At 46.3% G+C, this 27238-nt stretch overlaps 1 protein-coding gene across 1 annotated transcript in view; it reads right to left on the bottom strand.

The window, feature by feature from the left end:
- Positions 1–6062: 6062 nt before the first annotated feature.
- Positions 6063–27238, bottom strand: part of P2RX5 (purinergic receptor P2X 5) — a 170671-nt gene continuing 149495 nt past the window's right edge. The window contains exons 9-12 of the mRNA XM_088453673.1: positions 19853–19946; positions 12782–12847; positions 11763–11845; positions 6063–7200 (exon numbers count right to left, since the gene is read on the bottom strand). Of these exons, the coding sequence (XP_088309799.1) occupies positions 7104–7200; positions 11763–11845; positions 12782–12847; positions 19853–19946 (340 nt within the window). The 3' untranslated portion in view covers positions 6063–7103. The remainder of the gene's footprint in view (positions 7201–11762; positions 11846–12781; positions 12848–19852; positions 19947–27238) is intronic.

Raw genomic sequence — 27238 nt, 5'->3', positions numbered from 1 at the left:
TGTCCTTGACAGAAGATTAAAAGAATCTAAAATCTTGGAATCATAATAACGTGTACAGCGAAGTTTTGTTGGATAACAAGTTCTTTGAGTGCAGCCGTGTGTCGGTCTATGGGCCTGATTCAGACTCGGACACTAAGCCGTGAACGCACGCTATGGCCGATAGTCGCCCGTCTGCGCATGCGTATACGTCAATATGCACATGCGCGAGTCACTCACTGCGCTCAGGAATTGTGCGCTCATAGTACACAGACTGGACGCTACTTTGAGTGACAGATAATGCCGTTTGTGGGTGGTAACAGGGGAAGGTGCTTGTGAACGGGGGAGTGGTGCTGCGAACGCAGGCGTGTCTGGGCGTCAAAACAGAGTTTTATGGGTGTGCATAATTAGCATGGAAGCGTCACTGTACACGTCACTTTGTTGTATTTCAGCCTGCAGTGATCGCAGTGCTTGCGGCGTGGTAGGGTCTACCTCAAGCGACGCGTGCTACTTCGATGGTTCTCGATGGTTCTGATTAATCATACACTTCCTGGAGATGACCTGTGCTAGGTAAGAAAAGTGGGCGTCTTTATACTGGTGTGCGCTCACTCTGCCGTCGTTCTCTAGTACATAGAGGGCGTCCTTACACCAGACAGTGCGATTGTGTAATTTGCATACTCGGCCCCTACTGGCAGCGAGAGAGCGCAGCTTAGCGTCCGGCTCTGAATCGACACTTATGTTTTACACTATTTGGTGTGGAGGGCACCTGGGCAATCGTGAGTGCCGGTCAATGTGGTTTACAGAGGATTTTACTTGCTGTAGGGCACATGGTTGTTTATCAACACAAGGCTGTTTCTGGTTGTTGGACAGTGGAAACAGCTGTATTCAAGCAGCAAATGAATTTATACAGACTGTTTTGTGATCTTTTCTCTCCCCTGCAAACTATGAGCCTGATTCACAACGGATCGCTATTCTACTTATACACACGTAACGCAGCTGCTAATATCAGTGGTGATATGTAAATGTTTGCATTCGCATTGCGATCACAGCCTGACATAAGGACGCTCACTTCCCCTTCCTCACATCTGTATACTTGGCCAACATAATGAAACAATCGGTAACATCGAGTAACATCAGACCCATATGCACAGTTAGGGCAGGTCAGACCTCACTCAGGAATTGCTTACTTCAGCGCACGCTATGAGACCTCATGCTGCATATGGTATTGCTGTGGATAATGTATGCACGCCCCTGCAATGCCATCCCAACGCACCACCCACAAATGGCACTTCCTGTCAATCACTCTGCCATGGGTCTGCGTAGCCTCTGCCAATCACAGTGGCTAGTTTGCACACTGCGATGCATACGCAGAATGCAACAATCGGCCGATTGCGTGCATATAAGCAACTGTGTTCCTTGCTGAATCAGGCCCTATGTATGTTCTTTTGGGAAGCCATGGCTCCTTCTCTTAGGAATGGAGGCATCCCCTTCCCCTCCTCTGCATTCCCTATGACTCCTATCTATAATGTCCCTATGTACTTAAAGGTAGGCAATAATGGATCTGCACAATAAAAATTCTATTGGATTTTTTTTTTCAAGGTTGGCAAAACAGACTGCATGTTGCGCCCTGCTGCCCAGTCATCCAATATAACCCATGAATGATTGGCTCTGCTCGCCTTGGGCATTTATGTTTGTGAGTAAACACTGCTTGGCGACTGAGCTTAAAGTCAAGATCACAAAGCGTGAGGGCTCCAAATAGTGTAAGCCTAATTAAGATGCCAGATAAACAGCTGCCTAATGATGTACTCTATTAATAGCACATTCCCAGTGAGTCCATTCATTGTTGCTATGGAAGTTGGTGCACAGTGATCTTCACAGACCATACATAATGGTTCTCTACTACACAAATAAAACCCCCAGAAACAGCCTACAATTCTGTGCTAAGCACTGAATGCCCAGCATAGCTCTGCAATATAAAACTGTATTACAACCTAACCTTACCTGTTAGATTTATGATCAATAGGCACAGGCGGTGCATGCATGGTCAGTCACACTCTGAGCGATTGGGTACGGGATGTGGGGGAGATCAGGATCCCGACGGAGTTAGGATACCGAACACCTATCGGTCGGTATCCTAACCCTACCTTTAACTCTCCCTCTCCGCAGCCTAAACCTAACCTCCCCCGCGCAGCCTAAACTTAACCTTCCCTCCCCGGTGCCTAAACCTAAGCCCCCCCCCTTAGTGCCTAAACCTAACCCTCCCCCTAGTGCCCAACCCTCCCCCTAACCCCACTACTTATCTTCAGGATGCCAGCGGATGGGATGCCGGCGCCAGGATTCTGACAGGTGTTGGTATTCTAAGCATTGGCATCCCTACCGTCAGGCTATTGATCGCATCCCATCCTCAGAAGTGCAGGGAGAGGATTTGCAGGGACTGAGCTTTCCCGTAAGTTCTGTCCCTGCATGCGATATTTGATAAATCCTTGCGATGTATTCAAATATTGCATTTGCGAATTTGGGTAATATTATCACATCTCATCCACATCTGAGATGAGGATTGTGATAAATTTGCCCTTTGGGATTAAAACTGACTGCTATGTAGTTAAATTGTAACTCCAGCAGACCACACAATCAGCAGGAGCGTATTTATAATGGGCGCAGGGTGTGCGGTGCACACTGGGCCCCAGGGTCTAAGGGGGGCCCACACCGCACACCCTGCACCCATACTTTTTAATACTTACCTCTCTGAGACCCCACATCGGCTGGAGCAGCGCTACACAAAACGCCTGGAAAATGGCCGCCGTGGCCATTTTTCCCGGCGTTTTGCACATGTGTTGGGGAATGTTGGCAGCAGTAGGCTCCATGCACAGACTAGAGCCCACAATCTACTGCTGCTGTCAGTGCACTGGCAGCCACTGGGGACAGAGGAGGGAGCCCCGGACAGGGAATGCACACGGGCCCTCTTCCATTTTAATACGCCCCAGACAATCAGACCGGCACATTATAAACATTATATGTTTTTCCCTAACTTATATTTCCTGAGAAATCTTTGAACTGTATGTAATAACATATATAAAACCATAAGCTCTATTTTTGGCGCAGAGCGAACACTTTGTGATATTCCGGTATTGCACATAGTGCAGCTGTGCTCAAAATCAGAGAGGTGACAGTGGATTTTAGAGGGGAGATGCAGCAAGGTTAATATTATTATTATTCATGTGCAGCAAGGTTAATATTATTATTATTCATGTGCAGCAAGGTTAATATTATTATTATTCATGTGCTCCCTTGCTTCAACCTGACTGGTCCTGTGACACAAATTTCCCGTCAGAAGAAAGTATGCTTGATTTTAGTCTATAACGGGTTTGTTACTAGACCCACTTGGATCTAACTTTTGTGGTGTTAGAATCAGTACTATTAAGTTTCACTCACAAATTACAATATGATTTATCCTCCTCTTCCACTAGTAAAATGTACAGTGATCTAAGGATCATTAAAACTAGCGTCACTCTCTGTTCTCACAATAGCACACACTAAAAACAGTTATGCTGGAAATACAAGTTGTGCCTGGTGTGGTGGTGATTATTCTCTGCTATAGGGGCCCACTGATCAATAATCACATACTTAATGCAATCTGAGCGCGATATTAGCGCCCAAAATCACATTGCAGTATGCGATAACAACGTAATGTATCAAATAGCACATGCAAGGACGGGGGCTCCGAATGTTGCCTGTCCCTGCAATGTGCTCGTAGTGAAGTAACCGCATCAGCAATCTCTTCACTCCTCTATCGGGACTCCGGCGCATGCACGGTCTACTGACCACGCATGTGCGGCAGCCATTCCTGGTATATTTTGCGAACTGTAGTCCATAGACTACAGTGACTTCAGATGGCGTTAGCTGCGGGGGCCAAATTCCAGAATTCCTTGGTAAAACTGACAGCATCGCAACCTCCATAGAAACCTAAGGGGACTGCGGCTGCTGTCAAAAATAGAGGGACTGCAGCAGATATCCAAGATATCCCTTGGTTCCTCCATGGTACAGTCAGAGGATACTTAATATTTGCGGGTATCTCCCGAAAATTGGTGTTTTCGGTGAGTATACCGCAAATATTTAATGATAAATAGGCCATCTTATGCTGTAAGAGCGGGTCAGGCCTGCTGTTCTAAGCATGAATGATATTTAGGGAGCCTAATTATTAATTTTTGTGGTGCAGTTTCAAAAATGAACACCACTTATCGCAACATAGTGCAGAGAATTTAAATGTTTTTTTTTCAGGGCTAATTATGACACAGGGAAGATGTATTAGATCTTAGAGATAAAGAGGAGAAAGTGCCCATAGCAACCAACCAGTTTCTAGCTAGCATTTATTTAGAATAGTCTATTAAATGACTTTTATAAGCTGACTTGTTGCAATAGGCAACATCTCCACTTTATCTCTCTTAGGGGTCTATGTACTAATAATCGTGGACCAGCCGTGATAATTATCTACCTAACTCGCCAGAGGTATTTTCATTTTTAATAAAAATATCCCCGCTACGGGCCTGATTCAGTAAGGATCACTATTGCGATCGCAACTGTGATTACGCACGCAGTCTCACTGTGAAAATATGCTAATGATTGCAATCGGTATTCCGTCGCAGCCAAACATAAGGAACCCACTTTACCTTACACACATCCGTAATACTTTACAAGTCTGCAAAACCATCGGTAACATCGGGTACTATCGCAGCGTCATGCACACTTGCACAAGACCTGATCTTACTCAAGAATTGCTAACCTGATTGCACGGAGTGAAAACCCAAGCTGCGTATGGCAACGCAGTGGCTAATTTATGCACGCCCCTGTAACAGCGTTCAAACGAACTGGCACACATGCGTTTCGCCGACTACCACCACTCAATCACTCTGCGATGGGTCTGCATAGTCACTGCGATCGCAGCCCCTATCACAGTGAGGTCTTCGCGCACTGCGATGCATGTGCAGAACGCAGTTGCGTTTGTTATTGAATCAGGCCCTATGTGCAACGGGGAACTTGCAGGGACAGCTGTTGCGGTTATATCCCCAGAATTTACTAGAAGTCTTTCACAGAAGTGAAAGTCTTTCCCAGGGGAAGCTGACACTGCGAATGCGCACAGTGTCAGCTTCCAGAGCTGGCTGGGGGGGGGGAGGATTGAAAGATTTTTCTCCTCCCTCTGGAGTCCCCATAGGCTTACAGTAGTTTACGTAATCTGAAGATGGTGTAAACTACTGGAGGCTAAACTTCGAAAAGATTTGCTTTTTGGAGTTTAGTACATAGGGGTCAGATCGTAGTCCCCATTGATAATAATGGGGACTGCGATCTGCAGTGCTAATTAGCACTTTGTCGGAGATTTCTGTGAAATCGCAATGCCGTTTCTGCATGATTTTATATAAAAATCAGCTTGATACACCTCCCCCACAATCTCCGATAAGAGCTCATCTCAATGAAGGGTAAAAGGTAAAGGGATAGCTAACATTATCACTTCACATTTTGTTCCAGGCACAGTTACCTAATGCGAATATGCAGCTAGCAGATCCTTCTTCGGAACAAACAAGGGTAAATGTAGCCATAAGCCATCTAAATAGCTACAGTAACAGAACCAAGTTAAATGGGGCAATTTCACATTAACGTAGCAAGCTATGAGGACTGCTGCTCATTAAGAGTGGAACCACAGCACATGTCTCCAATATCTGCTGTAGCACCCTCTTGTTAATGAGCCCCAATATTCTAAAATACCACAGTCCTCCAAAAACCTCTATTTTCTTAGGACTGACAGCAATTTGTAGATTAATAAATAGGCCCCTACGTCTGATAGCAGACATGCTGTCAGTGACACAGTGCATCACAGTGTAACTAGGCTTCAAGCTGCGTACACAAGGCACCTCACGGCCTCCGTATAGGTCTAATTGTCCTCTATGGAGCTAAACATCGCTTAAGCTTAGCGAGCACCAAAACATGATGTGTGTAACCTAAGGAAAAATGCTTGAGAACATTAGGATGATTCATTTCATATTGCTAAATACAGGCTATAAATTCCCAAACACATTTGTAGAAACATTCCACACACCTGTATTTTATTAATGGCAAAAACAATCTACCAAAATAAAAACATTGGATCACATAGGTGCTTATATTGCTCTGCCGACCAACCTTCCTTTCATACTTGTTAAATCACCATTAATTTTATTATTAAATAACTCACTGCACTAATTGGACAAAGGGCATGTGTTTTATTTATGTTAGGTATTTCAAAATTAATTATTAATTTATGACCTAGTTCAGCTTCAGTTTCCTAATGATAGTCCAGGTTTTCACTACCGACCGATGGATCAGGTATAAAAGCCAGGTCATTTCAATGTCACCACCATTTCTAGTTTATTTGAATGTTGTATGCGCACTGTTACCATTCCAGTTTAGCTCTGGTCGCACAATAAGTGACATACTAGGTATTATAAATGGGTTATTACTAGGTATGCCTATGCAATGTCTGCCTCAATGACCAGCTAGCCGTGTGTGCATATGTATAAAACATCACTCTTTGGTTTGATATCTTGGAAGCAAGAGTAATTTTTGCTTCCTTTAATAATGTTTACCCTTTTATTGGACACGTTACAGAGCTGTGCAATAGTTATGCCAACTAGGGTCCAATCCATGCTTCAAGAAGATAATTATGAAAAAAATTCAAATAAAAAAATAGTCCGGTGGTCAAGAGGTAGGAAGACAATAAGACAACACTGCCCTCTAGCTGCAAAGCAGTGTATGTAGGAAGTACAGTAGCTGTCCTTTGATGAGTCTCTTAGTATTTGCTCTACAGGGAATAATAACAGCAGAATACATTATAAGCAACATACTGTGGAGCATAGAAGGTGCTGCAACTTTGTTGCCGTGTACCATAGACAGTAATGTAACAACCCAGGGGCTACATAGGTTAATGCTGCAGTCACTGATACAGCAGTTCCTCATATATGCAGCTCCTAGCAGCACAAAAAGAAGCAGCGGATGGAACACACTGTTCATGGACACAATTCAGCACTGGACCAGTGCGTCCAGCAGTATAATTCTCCAGTCCTTTCTCTGTAATAAAAGTTTATTTCTTGCATCATAAATTAGGTCTCCACACTCTGTAGCTGTTTCAGTTGGTCTAATGCGTCATGGCTTTTTGATTTCTTTTGTCCATTAACGTGCATTGTTTTCTTCAATGACCTGTAGATAGAAATGTATTAGTATATAACTGGGTGCTGAAATTATATGTCCAGTATTATAACATTAATGCACCAGTAATACTTAGCAAGTCTGCAAAACCATTGGTAACATCAAGTACAATCGCAGACTCACGTACACATGCACAAAGTCTGACCTACTCAGGAATTGCTAACTTCATCGAATCCACTGCCTAATTTATGCACGCCCCTGCAATGTTGTTGAAATGCACTGACATGCCTGCGTTTCACCAAAATCACCACCCCCAAACGGTACTTCCTGTCACTCACTCTGGATTGGGTCTGCGTAGTCACTGCGATCGCAGTCCCAATATCAGTGGTTAGTTCGCGCACTGCGATGCATACGTACAACGCAACAATCGTCCGATTGTGTGCGTAATCGCAGTTGTGATCCTTGATGAATCAGGCCCAGAGTCTTTTATGAACTCCACACTTGTTAGCTGGCTTCATAACTCTCTCTACCCATCATATTTTATCTTTTTTTTTTTAAATTGAAGCAGTATATGCATAAAATGGCGTATACAAAATACAAAACATTCCAATTCTACAATTGTTGCATCAAAAAATATTTTATAAATTTATCAAATATTGTGATGAGTTCACTACAAAGTCAAATTTATCACTGTTCATTTGTGGCATTGATCAACAACCCAAATTAAAATGTTTTAGCTTGTTGAAATATATATTTTTATTATTTTTAAATTTGTTTAATATATTTGGTAATCTGTTAAACAGTACACTAAATCAGTGGCTCTCAACGGATGTTATAATTAACAAGACTAGGTGGTTCTCAAGCTTGAGTACCACATGCAGGCCTGCCAAGAGCCGCGGCAGGCCCGGGTAACAGGGGGCGTGACCTAATTGCGGGAGGCATGGCCATGCCCCCTTCAAGGGGGGCGCTCTGAGCAGTGTGATTGCTTCCCCCCACAGGAAACCCTGCGGTAGGGTTTCCCAGCCGCAAGCCCAGGAGTGATTTTGGCTCTATCAGAGCCAAAATCACTCCCACTGACATCACTAGTGATGTCAGTGGGGCCGGCTTCAGACGGTAGGCGTTCCCACGGGAACGCCTCTGTCTGGCAGGCACGCCCCCGGCACGCCCACCAAAGGGGGCGTGCTGTCAATCAACAACGACAGCACGCCCCCTTTGGTGCGAGACCCCGAGCGATGGAAAGCCCGTCGCTCGCCGGGTCTCTCGTATGCGCACGACGGAGCTCACTCCGTCGTGCGCATGCGCAGTGGGGAACATCGACCCACTTGCGAGCGTACTGCCGCTCGCGAGTGGGTCTGAATGACCCCCTTAATTTGTAGCAATGAATGTAAAAAAAAACCAGATATTTGATTACATATTTTAGATTTTGACAAATACTGTAAAAAATATGATTATGAATATTATAAAAATGGTAGAACATGGATAATGTCAACAATATCCATATAACCTACTACTTTACTACTAGATGAAATTTTTAGGACTGTTGTTATGCTGCTATGTGGTGGGGTTCGAGTTGGACTAGAAACAGTTAAAATGTGGAATGAAACGAACAGGGCCGTAGCTAGGGTGGTGCGGTCGGTGCCGCCGCACAGAGCGGAGCAGCCCTGAGGGTGGAACCAGCCGCCCACCACTATGTTCCAAGTGCCTCTGAACAAAACCAGTGCAGGCTCAGGGCCTGATTCAGAGCCGGACGCTCTGACAGAGCGCTCGCTCTGAATCAGGGCCGTCCCTCTGTTTTTTTGAGTGGCCTCCTGGCCGCTCCTATAGCTGTGGGTGACCACCCACAGCTATAGCAAGTAGCCAAAAAGATGGTCGCGATGGTCAAGACCATCGCGACCATCGGGCTTACGACGAGACTCTTGTGGTAGGGTCTCGTCTGCCGCAAGCCCTGGAGTGCTTTCGGCTCTATCAGAGCCGAGAGCACTCCCACTAACATAATTTGTGATGTCAGTGGGGCCGGCCCCAGACGGTAGGTGTTCCCATGGGAACGCCTCCGTCTGGACAACCACGTCCCCGGCACGCCCACCAAAGGGGCCGTGCTGTCACTCACCATCGACAGCACGCCCCCTTTGTAGCGAGACCCGGAGTGACGGCTTGGCCGCCGCTATCCGGGTCTCGCGCATGCGCATGACGGAGCCGGCACCCTCGTGCGAATGCGCACTGGGCCAACATCGACCCGCTTGCGAGCGCTCAGCACTCGCGAGTGGGTCTGAATCAGGCCCTCAGTGTTTAACACTGGACGCGCTGGCTGAGGGAAAGAGAGAAGGGCCACAGCGAGGATGGTGCAACCGGCTCAACAGCTGCTGCCCTCGCCCAGAGCTGGATTGAGGGGGAGCACAGGTAGCGAGTAACCCCGGGCCCCCTTCTCACAGGGGCCCCCTGGCCGTAGCTGCTCCTCCCAGCTCTAGCTGCTTCCCTCCCATGACAGGGCCAGTCCGGTGATTGTAACCGGTCATGGCCTGTGCCTGCGCCACTGCAGTAATCAGCAGGATGCAGGCATTGACTACCAGGGCCGGAATCACGTGACCGCTCAGAACAATAAAGTTTTTTTCTCTGCATTGCGCGCGTGACGTCATGACGTCAAAGGGATGAAAAACAGATTACTGAGGAGCCTACTGTCACCCGCGCAGCAATGAAGAGGACTCTGGAGGAGCAAGTAGAAGATCTATCATCCAGGTAACTGAGGAAGGGGAAGGGGGAAAGTGTTTGGGCTATAGAGACACAGGAGGGAGGGCTGAGGCTATTGGGAGACACAGGGGTTGAGCTGAGGGCTGTAGACAGACATGGGGGCAGGGTTGAGGTTGCTGCAGAGACATGGTGTGAACTGAGGCTTAGGTCTAGAAGCAGAAGCTTCACAGTGGGGGCTGTGTGAGGAGGGTAGTGAGTTTTGAGTAGGGCTGTGTGAGGAGGGCAGTAAGCTGGGAGGGAGGAGCAGTGTGGGCTGTGATTGAGGGCAGTGATAGCTATAGGTGGGGGAAGTGTGGGCTGTGATTGGGGCCAGTGATAGCTATAAATAGGGGCAGTTAGACAGTGGGCTGTGATTGGGTGGTATAACATGTACAGTAGAAGGGGCACTCCTGTGTGGCGTAATATGTATAAGGGTCTTTATGTGGCATAATGTGTAAAAGGGACACTACTGTGTGGCATAATGTGTATAAGGGGCGCTACTGGGTGGTGTAACATGTATAAGGGGTTCTACTGTGTGGCATGTGTATAAGGGGTTCTACTGTGTGGCGTAACATGTATAAGGGGCACTACTATGAGGTGTAACATGTATAAAGGGGTTTGGGGTACTACTGTGCTGTGTACTGTGAATAACGGACACCAAAGTGCGTTGTAATGTGAATGCCTTCGCTGCGCACTATCCCTGTTTAAAATATAGGGGGGGAGGCACCACTGCTCTTTTTGGCACAGGGCACCAAAATGCCTATCTATGGCTCTGGAAACTAATATTCCATGAAACAGTTTTTTGAAAATTCTGCTCATCTCTACCCTGAATGAAATCAAATAATTTGTATATTTTATATGTGTAGAACAATTAGCTGTAATGTACAGTACTATTTTAGAGGGATGTAGTCGGCATCCCTGCGTGCGGGATGCCGACGGTCTAAATGCCGGCGCTGAAATCCTGACAGGTCGGGATCCCGGCACCAGTATCCCGACCGTCGGCATCCGGAAGGGTAAGTATCGGAGTGTAAGGGGAGTGTAGCGTTAGGTATCAGGGTTAGGTTTAGGCATTAGGGGAAGGGTTAGGCACCGGGGAGGGAGGGTTAGGTTTAGGCTCCGGGGAGGAGGTGTTAGGTTTAGGCACTATAGGGAGAGGTTAGGTTTAGGCACCAGGGAGGGGGTGTTAGGTTTAGGCACTAGGAAGGGGGGATTAGGTTTAGGCACCGGGGAGGGAGGGTTAGTTTTAGGCTCCGGGGAGGAGGTGTTAGGTTTAGGCATTATAGGGAGAGGTTAGGTTTAGGCACCAGGGAGGGGGTGTTAGGTTTAGGCACTAGGAAGGGGGGATTAGGTTTAGGCACCGGGGAGGGAGGGTTAGGTTTAGGCTCCGGGGAGGAGGTGTTAGGTTTAGGCACTATAGGGAGAGGTTAGGTTTAGGCACCAGGGAGGGGGTGTTAGGTTTAGGCACTAGGAAGGGGGGATTAGGTTTAGGCACCGGGGAGGGAGGGTTAGGGTAGGGTAGGGAAAACACATACCTTGCGTTCTTATGGGTGTTGGGATTCTGGCTGTTGGGATGCTGCTGTCGGTATTCTGAACAGCGGCATCCCGACAGCCGGGATTTCACACCCATCCCATTTTAGACACATTCAGATAATTGTGAACAGCTTGGATGAATCACAATTATTAATCATTGTACACCTATGCTATTATATTGAAGTGCAAGTAAAAGCATTTAGCATTTTTGAACGACTAATTGAGAAAATGTGTGTACAGTGTCAGTATTATCCACATTTTATCATAACTCGTAACATTTTCTTAAAGCTGGTGGACCCCTTTCCGTAATATACAAAGGTAAGAAACAAACTTCTTCAGTGTCTTTAAATTCTACTTACTTCACTTCTTCAAATTTCTTGTCTCTGTAAAAGTTGCTCTTTTTGATGAAATACAATAAGACCATGTCACAGAAGAAAGCTCCCTATAATGTGGGGGGAAATGTATGTGAATACATAGACAATAACATAGACACAAAATAACTGCAGATAGTGTACAAGCTAGGTCAGTGATGGGCACCGAGGCCAGTTGTGCCAGAGATTCTGTTACTCTAAACAAGTCTGCACCTCAATGTATTATGGCCTATTCACACATAGTATACAACAAAGTTACCGCTGAGGGAAGGAAAATACATTTTGTTGCAGAGAGAGGCAATTACGGTGGGCGTTCCTGAGAGGTAACAGGGCAGTGGCTAGTCAGACATGAGCATGCCACGAGCAGAGTCTGCGTCCAAAGATGCAGTTGCACTGGCACATGTGGCCATGTTCAGGCGGACATTCTCAGCAACTATAAGGCTGCTCTAATGACCAATGTGCGACCAATGGAGCTACTCTTGATGCACAGTGGTGGATTAGAGCCACAGCCAGTGGGCATCTCATTAGGAAGCCCATTAGCTGCGGCATTAGCATAAAGTCGCTGTTTGACTGCGCATAAAGATGGAGTCGCATCTGCGTCCACCTACGAATCGGGCCCATTGTCTGGAGATCGTCAGACAATTCCTGGTGAGGGGACTCTTCTATTTCAAATGTGGGTGTACCCAAGTCTAATGTCTACAGGTATTATGGCCGTAATAGAGCACATAGTGCCCTCCACCCATATACGGAATATGTGCATTTTGCATAGCGCAGTGTAAACTTGTATGGTTATCACAGATGATCACCAGACAAGAGACACACAATTTAAAAGAGGTAACTCCCTTCTTTCAAATATGGATGGCCCCCCATGTTCCAGGTATCATGTAGCGCCCCCCCCCCCCCCATATTTAGTAAATATAATTGATAATAAAAAAGCACTAATCTCTCATCCAATAATGACATAAAAACACAGAAACAAAATCATTAAAATAAACAAATTTCCTTACCGCACCCATTAGGGCCAGGCCAGAGCCAATGTTGATAATTGTTGGAATAATATTAAATTTCCCAGCCTGTGCAAATACACAAACAAAATGTATCTTTATTATGCTTCGTGTATATACTTGATTTACTTTATAAGTAGCACTTTAACCAAAAAATACAGAAATTATGCACTAACAAAAGGCAATGACAATTTTTTTTGAAGATTGTACTTTGCAGTGTCACAACTTTTCACTATCAGAGTGCCCGAGACTTGTGTTTGCCTGAAAGGGTTAATGACACTTAGATACTTTATACGCCACTCACTTCCCTGCACGATAAATAATATGACTATACACACTACGGAGATCAGTACCTCAAACTTCTGCCACATTGCCACCACCACTTTGCTATCTGTGATAATAGAACTGAGCCTGGGACACCACAATTTACTATCTATGATATTATAACTGAGGAGGCCTGGGACACCACAATTTACTATCTATGATATTATAACTGAGGAGGCCTGGGACACCATCACTTTATCTATGATATTATAACTGAGGAGGCCTGGGACACCACAATTTAATATCTATGATATTATAACTGAGGAGACCTGGGACACCATCACTTTGCTATCTGTGATAATATAACTGAGGAGGCCTGGGACACCATCACTTTACTATCTATGATAATATAACTGAGGAGGCCTGGGACACCACAATTTACTATCTATGATAATAATATAACTGAGGAGGCCTGGGACTCCATCACTTTACTATCTATGATAATAATATAATTGAGGAGGCCTGGGACACCATCACTTTGCTATCTGTGATAATAATATAACTGAGGAGGCCTGGGACTCCATCACTTTGCTGTCTATGATAATAAAACTGAGGAGGCTTGGGACTCCATCACTTTGCTATCTATGATAATAATATAACTGAGGAGGCTTGGGACTCCATCACTTTGCTATCTATGATAATATAACTGAGGAGGCCTGGGACACCACCACTTTGCTATCTATGATAATAATATAACTGAGGAGGCCTGGGACACCATCACTTTACTATCTATGATAATAATATAACTGAGGAGGCCTGGGACTCCATCACTTTGCTATCTGTGATAATAATATAACTGAGGAGGCTTGGGACTCCATTACTTTGCTTTCTATGATAATATAACTGAGGAGGCCTAGGACACCACCACTTTGCTATCTATGATAATAATATAACTGAGAAGGCCTGGGTCACCACCACTTTGCTATCTATGATAATATAACTGAGGAGGCTTGGGACTCCATCACTTTGCTATCTATGATAATAATATAACTGAGAAGGCCTGGGACTCCATCACTTTGCTATCTATGATAATAATATAATTGAGGAGGCTTGGGACTCCATCACTTTGCTATCTATGATAATAATATAACTGAGGAGGCCTGGGACTCCATCACTTTGCTATCTGTGATAATAATATAACTGAGGAGGCCTGGGACTCCATTACTTTGCTTTCTATGATAATATAACTGAGGAGGCCTAGGACACCACCACTTTGCTATCTATGATAATAATATAACTGAGAAGGCCTGGGTCACCACCACTTTGCTATCTATGATAATATAACTGAGGAGGCTTGGGACTCCATCACTTTGCTATCTATGATAATAATATAACTGAGAAGGCCTGGGACTCCATCACTTTGCTATCTATGATAATAATATAATTGAGGAGGCTTGGGACTCCATCACTTTGCTATCTATGATAATAATATAACTGAGGAGGCCTGGGACACCATCACTTTGCTATCTATGATAATAATATAACTGAGGAGGCCTGGGACTCCATCACTTTGCTATCTGTGATAATAATATAACTGAGGAGGCCTGGGACACCATCACTTTGCTATCTGTGATAATAATATAACTGAGGAGGCCTGGGACACCACCACTTTGCTATCTATGATAATAATATAACTGAGGAGGCTTGGGACTCCATTACTTTGCTTTCTATGATAATATAACTGAGGAGGCCTAGGACACCATCACTTTGCTATCTATGATAATAATATAACTGAGAAGGCCTGGGTCACCACCACTTTGCTATCTATGATAATAACATAACTGAGGAGGCCTAGGACACCACCACTTTGCTATCTATGATAATAATATAATTGAGGAGGCCTGGGACACCATCACTTTGCTGTCTATGATAATAATATAACTGAGGAGGCTTGGGACTCCATCACTTTGCTATCTATGATAATAATATAACTGAGGAGGCCTGGGACACCATCACTTTGCTATCTATGATAATAATATAACTGAGGAGGCTTGGGACTCCATTACTTTGCTTTCTATGATAATATAACTGAGGAGGCCTAGGACACCACCACTTTGCTATCTATGATAATAATATAACTGAGAAGGCCTGGGTCACCACCACTTTGCTATCTATGATAATAACATAACTGAGGAGGCCTAGGACACCACAAGTTTCAATTACTCATATAAATCACGTGCTTATTAAAATAAATCTAATAGGCCTTAGCAACACAATATTTAAGACTAATACACCAAGCCATATGTTCCTACCTTCCCTAAATTGGAATATGGATGCTATAAAAATACCTAAGAAAATGCCTTAGTCCTACCTGCAGGTGGGGTGTGGTTTCATACTGGTTTTTTTTACTTACTCTGTATATTCAACTTTTACAAAACCCTAGAGGCAAACTACGTATTGGGCAGCATGTTCTGGATACACAAATTAATTGGTTTATAAACCTGATAGTATAAACTTTAAAATAATAATAATTAATTAGATTCACACAGATGCTTTCTCAGGTCAACGTTTTAACCATATTAATCCAAATGTACTGATGTATGTATACCGTGAGAGTGGCGTGTATTGAAACATCTACAGTAAAAAGTTAGACAATGTCTAGATAGACACCAGATGTTAGACAGTAAATAGGTCGACAGGGACAAAGGTCGACATACTAATGGTCGACATGTAAGAAGGTCAACAAGTAGAAATGGTCGACATGGTCAAAATGTCGATGCAAAAACGGTCAACACAGTTTTTTTTTCTAACCCTAATCTTAATTCTAACCCTACCCTTGGTGCCTTACCCTAACCCTCCGGTAAGTGCCTAACACTTCCTCCTGGTGCCTAACCCTAACCGTCGGGGTAAGTGCCTACCCTAAAAAAAGGTGTCGACCATTTTTAGTGTCAACTCTTTGACCATGCCATTTTTACCTGTCGACCTTCTTAACGTCGACCTTTAGTGTGTTGACCTTTTGTCCCTGTCGACCTATTGACTGTCTAACATTTGGTGTCTATCTAGACACTGTCTACCTTTTTACTGTAGATCTTTAGACCGGATCCTGCGTGAGAGTTTCCCTTAGTCTATTTATGTCTTTATTATGTTTTTTGTTCTCTTTTCTCTAGAATCTGTTCCTATGGGGCCTATTCATTAAACCTAAAAATTCTCTAGAGATAATTAGGTTTACAACTCGCATGGAGTTCTACCTAATTATAGGTGGAATTCATCATTCCACCTCTCTATAAGTATCTATTCCGAAAAGCTGTCATTTTTGCGATGACAGCTTTTTGGGAAATAGATACTTTTCCCTGCCTACACTACCTTATCTCATCTGGAAACAGTGCTGCGCATGCGCTGTTACATCTGTAAAACCAGCGCATGCGCAGAACTGCCTACAGATGCGTTAAGTTTGTGTACCCCCCCAACCCCCCTCCGCTCACCAACACGACTTACCCCCACCGACTTACCTGTCTGCGCAGCAGCCTCCGGCTCCGTCCTGCTGGTCTGTCATGTGGTTTCCCAGCAGACCACATGACAGATTAGAAAAAAAAAATACTTTTTTTTTTTTTTCAAAACTTTCTTGTGCTCTGCTGGGGAGCACACATGTCCGACCAGCCTCCGGAGCCTGAGGACGGAGCAGAGCGCCGGAGGGACTCGTCGGGGGACCTGCACACGCGGATACAGGTAAGTCGATTCTGCTAATAGTAACTGCATCAAATTCCGAAAATTCATAATTTTCGGAATTTGATGACTACCACAATTTCCACATCCCCATACTAATGTATGGGGAGTGTGGAAATTAACGCAGGGGAACTTAGCAAGTCTGTTCATGAATACCAAAATAACGTTATTTAAGGAAAATGTCCTTAAAAACTTTATTTTAGTGTTGATGAATAGGCCCCTATATCTGTTATATCTCTGTTCTGTTACCCTAGTAACAATATCAGTAGCTCTTAATTCCAGATGATGTTGGCTGTAAACAGTTTATATTTTATTGCAAGTGAAAGCAGTAAAATGCCTGTAAAAATGTCATATTGTGAATGGGAATTGTGAAATCTGAATGTGTTATTTACAAAAATATAGAATAACAACTACTGGACTTAGGGCTCTATTTACTACAATCCGCATTTGTAATGCAGATTGTAGTGTAATATTATCGACTGAATTCGCATTGCGAATTCAGGGAATATCACAGGGATTTACTACAAATCCCTTGCAGGGACAGAGCTTGCGAGAAAGCTCTTTCCCTGCGAATCCCCTCCGCACTCTAGTCACGATATTTTCACCAAAAAATACCATGACTAGAGCCCCGCGCAGGCGCCGACCGGCCACCGCTGCTACCCCCCCCCCCCGGCGCTAAGCCCCGCCCCCAACACTAACCCCGAATTCTACTCCAATTGCCCTGTAATAACTATAGGTGATACTAAAATTATGTGAAAAGGGTGTGAAAACACCCTTTTTCACTTTGTTTTAGTAAAAATAATGTTAATAAATAGAGCCCTAAGTCATGTACCTACACACGTATTGTATCATATATGTTGAACTGTTGTATGTTAAGTTTTTAAAAATATCTTGCAATATTGTATATGTAAACATGGCCGCAGTCAGGAGGGGACTGCCAGGACTGGAGGCCTGGACACTGGCAGAACGGGTGGGGGCCGCTGCACAGTCCGCACTACCCCCTTGAGTGAAACTGCCCATTGAGAGGAAGGCCTGCTTCAACCTGCACGCTACTGCATGACCCGCCCCCGCCAACCCCCTTGTTCAATAAAGGTTTTATTGCTCCTCCTTTGGAGTCGTCACACGTCATGACGTCACGCCGTGCCGCTGAAAGGGAAAGGTTAGAGGAGCCGCAGCAGGTTAGGTGCAGTGCCAGCCAGGACCGGAAGAGAAGAAGCCAGAAGGAAGGAGCCTTCTTCAAGGAGATAGTGCAAGTCATGACGTATGAGATTTAGGAGGGGGGGGGCCTGCCTATTTCATCAGTCCTGGGCCCCAGAATTTCTGATGGCAGCCCTATATGTAAATATACTATTTCATACCTAAATATGGATTAATTGTGCTTGTGTTTTTATGCCACCTTCATACAGTAACTAGTGTATAGAGAACTCTGTTTAAAGTAGTGCAGAAGACTGGCATAGACTTGGATTATGAGGAAGGGTGTGTGGGTGATTAATGAGACTAACAGTGTATGGAAACATATGGATATACTGTAGTGGGCACATAATAACATATACCATATTTTCGCCATCTACAATATTCAATACGAATATCTCTCTCCTTAGCTTCTTACCATCTCTTCTTAACTGTGGGTCTGATTCAGCAAGGATCGCTGTTGCGATCACAGCTGCGATTACGCACGCAGTTCAACTGCGATAGTATGCTAATCCAATGCGAACGCAATGCCCTTGTAGCATAACATAAGGACGCTCACTTTACTTACCACACATCCATATTGTTTAGCAAGACTGCAAAACCATCGGTAACATCAAGTACAATCACAGCCTCATGCACACTTCCACAAGCCCTGACCTTACTCAGAAATTGCTAACAACCACGCATGCTGTGAGACCTCAGACAGTGTAGGCCATTGCAGTGGATAATTTATGCATGCCCCTGCAACGGCATTGAAACACACTGGCATGCCTGCGTTCGCCCGACCACCCCTTTCACCAACCACAAACAGCACTTCCTCTCAATCACTCTGCGATGGGTCTGCGTAGCCTCTGCGATCGCAGTCCTGATCACAAGCTGACTTATTAGATCATGTATCCTGTGAATCCTGTTACAAGTTAATGAAAGGATAACAAGCAGGGAAGATGCCAATCTAACCATTTGACATGTAAATGGAACCTAGCTCTATATGTTCCTGAAGAGGCCTCTTTTCACATAAAGGAGACGCATCTTAATTTTAAGCAGTGTACAGGGCAGGAGGGCCCTTTGGATAAAGTCCTGTCATAATATCCCAGGTAACGGAATTAAGAGCCAGGCCAAGTTGCCACTAGCCTATCAACAAAGTCAGGAAATACTGAGCAGGTATATCTAGGGTAGATATACCAGGACATGTAGAGTGCTTCCTATAGCTGCAAATACAAAGGGCCGAGCAAACACCTTAGGGGGTGTAAAACAAAGCGTAGTCAGTCTGACATTCAGGTGTGATTAGATATAGCCAGATCAACGGCCAGTCATATTTCAGATGTTTTTTTTATATAAAATTGATGTATCAATGATAGCTGGAAGCTTGGAAAATCATATACACATAACGAATCAACATCCAGGTTGGGTGCGATTCACAGATCACTGAGACATACAGTTTCAAAGATATGATATATCTCAAGAATGCACAATCACAAACCCATGATAGGGGCGTCCCAGACGGTCCGGCGTCCTTCGCCATTCCTGTGACAGGATTAAGATAGGCGCGGTATTTCGATGCCTATCTTAAGTCTCTTGTCGGGATTCAGGTGTCGGTATTGAGACCGGCGGCCTTGCAGCTGCCAGTCTCATAACTACATCCCTTCCATCGGTAGTGGCAGTATATAAGCAAGGTATTTGTATCACGGCGCTCTGTATATAACACAGTTTCACCCCCACGTCAGGGATACTTGTTGGAGGTCCCTGACACCCCTATGTATAATTTCACAAATATCTTGACATAATACATTTACTAGCAATTAAGACTATCTACTACCAATGTAAGCTGTAACGGGTACTAGTGTTATACTGAATACGTCATTCACATTAATATGATAGTAAAATGTTATACAGTACCTTTCCATTCACCATGATGTCAAAACGAATACCATACGCTTTTATCAGTGTCCTATAATCTGTTCCATTAATGTCACGGTAATACTTAGCATACCTTGAAAAAATAAGGAAAATATAATATGTAAAATAAATTATATTATTTCAATTATGTTCATTCTAAAAACAGTCCTGGATGTTTTTCACATTTTTTTTTTTAAAGGTTTTCTGATGTGCTAATAATGGGTTATGGGAACAACATGTTTAGATAATGACTTGTGTGACATTCTCTAACACCGTGACTGGCTATCACCTGTAACATCTATAAAACTTTTCAGGTGCCACAAATTCTCACAGCCTCTAGCTATTCACAGAGGAAGTCTCACTAGGTGGCTAAGAGACATGAGTGTATGGGCGAGGGGGAATGCGGGAGACATACTTCCTGCTGCAAGACTTAGAAAAAGCACTGCAGCATTCGTGTTTTCACATTCCTCTGCACTGGCCTCCCTACAAAAGTAATACACACCTCCTGAAGCTGGGTTTTTTCTTTGCAGGCACTTCAGCTTCATACAGAGGCAGCAGCTAAAGGTAACAGTCCTGAGATTTCCTGAAATCATGTCAGCTGTATTTTCTGAGAACTATGAGGCAGAGTATAGCAATACTTGTGTAGTTGACATCAGATTAGAATGAATGACGAAATATGAATAGGATTGAGGAGTGTTAAGATTATTAGTTTTTACTGACAGTGTGTTTTGAATGACAGCCTTGTTGCTGGATAAATTGAGTATTAGTTTGGGTGTGATCAGCTGCTTCCAAGGGCCAGTCATATAGTTTGGGGGAGTGGTTATAGGGGACTATATAGGAGCCTGTGGTCCTTGGGATCAGCCTCTTTGAAAGAAATTTTGAAAGCTAAGTACCAGTGCCCCTGTGCCATAGCCCAAGCAGCTTAGTTTGATCATGCCTCGCCCACGTCGCTCTGCTCCCCCACCCCGTCAGCTAGCTGATTATGCTAGTCCCCTCAGCTTGCCCCCTGCGCGTCCGCGCCCCCCCCTTTCCCCACCTGTGCTGTCCTCACGTCCTCCTTCCCCCCCCACCTCACCTCTGATGCTGCCGTCCTCCCCATCGGCTCCCCCTCCTCCCGTGCACGCTGGTGCGGCTGCACCAGCGCATCATGCGGGTCCTGCTACCCCGGCGGAGGTTGTGCACTCGGCAACCTCCCCGGGCCGACTCACTCCCCACGCGGCTCCGGCGGGAGCGTCCGATGGATGCTCCTCGCCGTCCCACAGCAGTCGCGCAGCGGCTGGCACTTCCGCTGCGCCAGCGGGGGCGCGAGTGCTCGCGCCTCCCGCTGGTTACTCTGCTTCGGGTCCGCCGACGGGAGCGTCCGATGGACGCTCCTTGCCGGCGCCCACCAGCCAAGCGGCGGCTGCTGCCGCTTACGCTGCACCGGCGGGGGCGCGAGTGCTCGCGCCTCCCGCTGGTCACTCTGCATCGGGCCCGCCGTCGGGAGCGTCCGATGGACGCTCCTTGCCGGCGCCCATCAGCCACACGTCGGCTGCCGCTTACGCTGCACCGGCGGGGGCGCAAGTGCTCGCGCCTCCCGCTGGTTACTCTGCATTGGGCCCGCCGGGGGTTAGCGTCGCGGGTCACGTGGGGTCATTAGGTTTTGGTCCCCGGGGAGCGGGGGGTCCCGCAGGCCTGGTCTGCACGTCGGGCCCGGCGGCCATCTTAACCCCGGCGGCCATTTTGAGTAGCACCCCTGGGTCTATCAGCCCCATGCTTAGTCAACCTGCCCAATTTTGGCCTAGGCAAGCTGTCCCTTCCACCTATCAGAATCCATGGTTCCCCGCCAACAGTGCCCCACCTCCCATTTATAATGCGCCCCCCTTGTCAGTCGGCTCATCCCTGGGGTCAGGCTTCATGGAGCTCCGGGGCGGCCCCCCCCATTTATCCCTCCACCTCAGTTTTATCCCAACTACTCTGGGGCCACTTTTGGACCTTACCCTTTCTCAGGTTTTCATCCGCAGCTTTATTTCCCTTATTTGCCAATTTCGCAGCAAAGCGCATCATCGGCTCCCATGCCGATGCTACCTTCCGCATCTCCTGTCATGTACAGTCAAACCTCCACCAGTTTGTCCGCGACGCCCGACTTCACGCTGGTGCCTCCGGCTCGTCTGTTAGCCGCGCCTACACCCCTTCCGCCTACGCCCGGCATTCCCACCCCCCTCGCGCAGATGGTAGTGACTTCCAGTCCTGTTGTTCACCAGTCTACCCCGGTTGCAGATAATCGGAGGGCGATCGAGGCTCCGTCAAGCGAACCAATCACTGTTGCAGCAGCTGATCCGGTGTGCGCGGAGAAAGGGACGACAGGCGAGTCTTCGGCCACGACGAATGAGCAAGTCGAGGGAGCTGTTCCGGGTCCATCTGGTGCTGGTGAGCATGAGTCTTCTTGTTCGTCTATGTCTGACTCCTCTTCTCATTCTTCTGGTTCCCCTGCGCGCCCGCGTAAAATAGCCAAAATGGTTGCCAGGCGTTTAGCCAAGAAGTCAGTGAGTACAGCTGCACAGGGCGTTAGTGTGGAGCTAGCTACAGTGGCGGCAGGGGCTGATTCAGTGCATTGTGCGAACACCGCCGTTCTTCGCGGCCTGCGAAAGAGTGTGAGGGGGAGAATTCGTAAAGGTCAATTTGTCGACTTCTTTACGCTTACCGAAGATATGAAAAAGGCTTTTGGTCAGGCTAAGAAGGCGGGGGGTATGGGCGAGGAGGCTTTCTGTAGTTTCACCAGTTAGTTGAAGGGCATGCTGGTATTTGCGGCGTGCTATTTGGAGACGCGAGCGGATGAACATGTAAACATAGTGAGATATATTTTTTTAGTGCTAGACATGTTTGTCCGTTCGCGGGCCTTGGCATGGCGGGAATACGACGTGCAATTTAGAAGAAAGCATGATGGCAGCAAGATTATTCCGTTCGGAGCAAAAGACGTAGAGGTGTGGTTAGAGGTGTCGCAGCAGCGTAGGTCCCCTTTGGACGGGATGCATCCTCGCAAGGGTTATGCTAGTGGTAGGACGGGGGCGACGGGAGTTATGAAGGGCAAGTGTTTTGCTTTCAACGACTCCCGGTGTACACGGGGGTCGTCCTGTCGTTTTCGTCACTCCTGTCGTCTCTGCGGGGGGGAACATCCAGCCAAAGATTGCCGTAGAGGGTCTGCTAGTGCCACCCAGGATCGTGAAGGGTCAAAAGGAGCTAGTTAAGGCTCATTCGCCTATTTGTTTAGCTGCACTAGCTCGCTGGTTGGGTCTATATCCTCATAAGGAGGACGCTTCTTTTTTGTTAGAAGGTTTTTCGTTCGGTTTTTCTCTGCCAATAGTGGGTCCTTTATGGGTCCGGTCTCCCCGTAACTTGCGCTCGGCCAGGGACTACCCAGAAGTTGTGCAAGCGAAAGTTAGGGCTGAGGTGCTGCTGGGGAGGATGGAGGGTCCTTTCCCTGTTCCTCCGTTGCAGGATCTTTGTATCTCTCCGGTAGGTGTGGTAGCCAAGAAGGCCCCTGGGAAGTTTCGTTTGATCCAACACCTATCATATCCTGATGGGCGTTCGGTGAACGACGCCATTCCTGATAGTTTTTGTAGAGTGAAATATCAAAGTTTTGATGAAGTCTTAGGTTTAGTGCGCAGTTTTGGGCAGGGCGCGCTGCTGGCTAAGTTAGACATTGAGTCAGCCTTCCGTTTATTGCCGTTGCACCCAGACGCTATGCAGTTTATGGGATTCAAACTAGAGTCAGGTTACTTTGTTGACAAATGTTTGCCTATGGGTTGTGCGGTTTCCTGTGCCTATTTTGAGAAATTCAGCTCTTTTCTACACTGGTGTGTTCATGCCGGCACAGGACAAGCGGGCGTGGCACACTATTTAGATGACTTTCTCTTCATAGGTCCAGGGGAGAGCGACGTCTGTGCAGACCTCCTGTTTTCCGCTCAAGCTCTGTTTCGCAGTTTAGGAGTTCCCATTGCGCAAGATAAGACGGAGGGTCCCATTTCCTGTCTGTCGTACTTGGGAATTGAGATAGACACGGTTGCGGGTTGTTGTAGGTGTACCAAGCGACAAAGTGGCTAGATTGTTAGAACAGATTGCGGGTTGTTTAGCAGTGGACACGGTAAGATTACGTGGAGTTCAGTCACTGCTGGGTTCCTTTAATTTTGCTTGTCGCATAACTCCCATGGGCAGGGTTTTCTGTAGGAAATTGGAGAGGGCCACTGCTGGGTCGAGACAGCCGCATCATCATATTAGTTTGTCGTCAGAGATTAAGCAAGATCTTCGGGTTTGGACCAAGTTTCTGGTTCAGTTCAATGGCGAACGTATTTGGCCAGCGCCTCCAGTGGCAAATGGGTCATTGCAACTGTATACTGATGCGGCTGGATCATCTGGTTTTGGGGCTTTTTTCAATGGGGAATGGTGCGCTACTGCTTGGCCTTTAGTTTGGCGCGACGAAGGCTTAACTAGTAATTTGTTGCTCTTGGAACTGTTCCCAATTGTCGTTGCTGTGGAACTCTGGTCAGCGCGTCTGAGTAACCGGCATGTAATTTTTTGGTGCGACAATTTGGGGGTGGTGCATGCTATTAACAATCAGCGATCGTCCTCTCCGTTAGTTTTGCGTTTGCTTCGTCATTTAATTTTGCGCTGTTTAGAGGCCAACATACGTTTTAGAGCTCGTCATGTACCGGGTGTTGTTAACGAGATTGCAGACGCATTGTCTCGTTTTCAATTTGAACGTTTTCGGGCGCTTGCACCGTCTGCTTCTACTGTTGGTTTGACATGCCCCCCGTTTGTGTGGCAGATAATCAGGCCGGCTTAGAGGCTTTGGCGATGCAATCGCTCGCTCCATCAACTCTCCGCAAATACTCGGCCGCATGGCGGGATTGGAGCAGTCACTGCGTGCGCCAAGATTCGGAGGGTAAGTCTCCGAAGGAGTTGCTGTCATCCTTTGTGTGGGAGAGATATCAGCAGGGGAGGTCCAGGGCCTACGTGGCGTCGGCGCTTGCGGGAGTCTCTTTTTTTTGCAAACTAAAAGGTTTGATTGACCCAACCAGGTCTTTTCTTCTTGCTAAGGCTCTAAAAGGTTGGGCTAGGCAAGCTCCTGCTCGCGCCGATTCCCGTCGGCCAGTGGACACCCAGCTTTTGGCAGCATTGCTTAAGGTTATGGAGAAGGTAGCTTCTGATTCGTTTGAGGCTGCTCTTTTTCGTTTAGCTTTTTCTGCTGCGTTTTTTGGAGCTTTCAGGGTTAGCGAATTAGTGGCAGTTAATAGTTTATCTGAGTCCTCCGGGTTGTTGTATTAGGACATTGTTTTTAGAGATGCGGCGGTGCTTTGTAAGCTCCGTCTCTCTAAAACGGATCAGTCAGGTAGGGGTAAATGGGTCACGCTTGCGCAGCAGCAGGATTGCAATATTTGCCCGGTTCATTTAGCATCGCTATACATGTTAGTGCGCCCAGTTGGGGGGATTCAGTGGTTGGTTCATGCGGATGCTAAGCCTCTCACAAAGTTTCAGTTCACTGCGTTATTTAAGCGAAGTTTAATAGAATTGGGTTTAGATCATACAGATTATGGCACCCATTCCTTTCGAATAGGGGCAGCCACTTGTGCAGCTCTTGCAGGGGCATCTCCTTCGGATATTCAAAAGGTGGGGCGTTGGAAGTCAGGGTGTTATAAGAAGTATGTTCGCTGCGACAAGTTGTAGGTGCGCACCCTGCGATAACCCGAAAACGTTGTTTACCTGCCAATCGTTGAACGGTTAGCGTTCAACAATTGGGGGTGTGAGGGGATTTTTTAATTTTCCTCCCGTTAGCCATGATCTGGCCCAATTTGGTTCACGGGTAGGTTTTTGGTTTTTTCTTCTTCACTCGGGTTCCTGTTTCCCCCTTTTTTGGCATCCCTGCTAGTTAGTTGCTCTGTTTTGTTCTAAGTTGTGTCGTTTTGATCCAGGTTGGGTGTGGTTTCTCATGTTAGGGTTTCTTCTTTTGCAGTGTTGACAAAAGAAGACGGGCAGGTGTGGTTGGTTGGCCACTCCTACATTTTTTGGGTGGAAAAACATGTCTCGGGTCGGACTAGTGGCTTGCCAATTGGTAGTCGGAAAGTGCGTTGGATTGGAGTGAGAGGTTTGCGAGTGGACGGTGTTTTGGCACTGATTGTTTCTGCGGTAGCAAAATGGGGAATGCCCGAATGGCTGGTGCTTCACGTTGGTGGCAATGATGTTGGTCAGCTGACAGGCGTGGGTTTAATCGTGAGTCTGCGTGAGATTGTGGATTCGATTCGTACAAAATGGCCATCCATTCAGATGGTGTGGTCAGAGATGACACCCCGCTTGACGTGGAGAGGAGTGCGAAAGTTTGGGGCATTGGAAAGAACACGGAGGAAGGTGAACGTGGCAGTGTCTAAGCATGTCGTGTCGATAGGTGGCTTGGTGGTGCGTCATGGCTTTTTTGAGGGTGATCTTGTACGTTTCTTCCGTCATGATGGCGTGCATTTGAACGGACTGGGTATGAATCTTTTTGTTCAGGATTTGTTTTCGTTTCTTGGTTAGTTCTTTTGGGTGGCGGGCCAGTCTCTATTAGGGCCTGGCTTTGGCGGGAGTACGCTGCAGCTCAGTGGTTTTATGGGACGCAAGATAACTGTGGGAGCACTTGCTCTCGATGTACAAGGCGGATTTGTCCTGCTCCGCACGGGGGGACCCGGGTGTTTTTGCACGAAACGCCTCGGATTGGCCCAGGAGGGAAGTGAGACCCTCACGGTTTAAGTGCGTCTGAAAGGGGGAACGGTTTAGGCGTTCCCTGAGTATTTTGGAGTAAGTTAAAAAGCTAGAACTGAGTCTGCAGCGTCTCTTTGCCACCCTGGTTAGGTTAATTGATTCAATTATAAATAAAAGCTGTGACCTTTTTTAGCCAAGCTATGGTGTCTGTGTCTTTATTTGTAGTTAAGGTTAAGTAAGCTAATCAAGGTTGTATAAGTTTGGAAGTTATAAACGTATGTAATTCTTAGGCACTCCACATGGTGATTGCAGGAAGAATCCCCCCTTATTCCGAAATGTCATCTATAGCAGAGGGAACCAAACTCCGTTATTATAGTCCAGGTTTTAAGAATATCCATGCTTGAGTCCAGATGGTTAATCAAATTGACTGAGGTGCTAATTAAGTCACCTGTATTCAAGCATGGATATCTTTAAAACATGGACTGTAATGGCAAAGTTTGGGAACCTCTGATCTATAGAATATGTGGAGGCAATATCTTCCAAATGTCCTGATTGAGACAGAACAGTCCTGATTTTAGAGCGCCATACCGCCACCCTGAGTTTCCACCCGTGGGTGGGAAAGTTGTTAGGTATCTCCCACAGAGCAGCAGTGAATGGTGACACTTACCATTGGTG

The sequence above is a fragment of the Taudactylus pleione genome, unplaced genomic scaffold (assembly GCF_031769625.1).
Source record: "Taudactylus pleione unplaced genomic scaffold, aTauple2 ptg000585l, whole genome shotgun sequence".
Taxonomy (NCBI): domain Eukaryota; kingdom Metazoa; phylum Chordata; class Amphibia; order Anura; family Myobatrachidae; genus Taudactylus; species Taudactylus pleione.
This window is presented reverse-complemented; position numbering and strand designations above follow the sequence as displayed.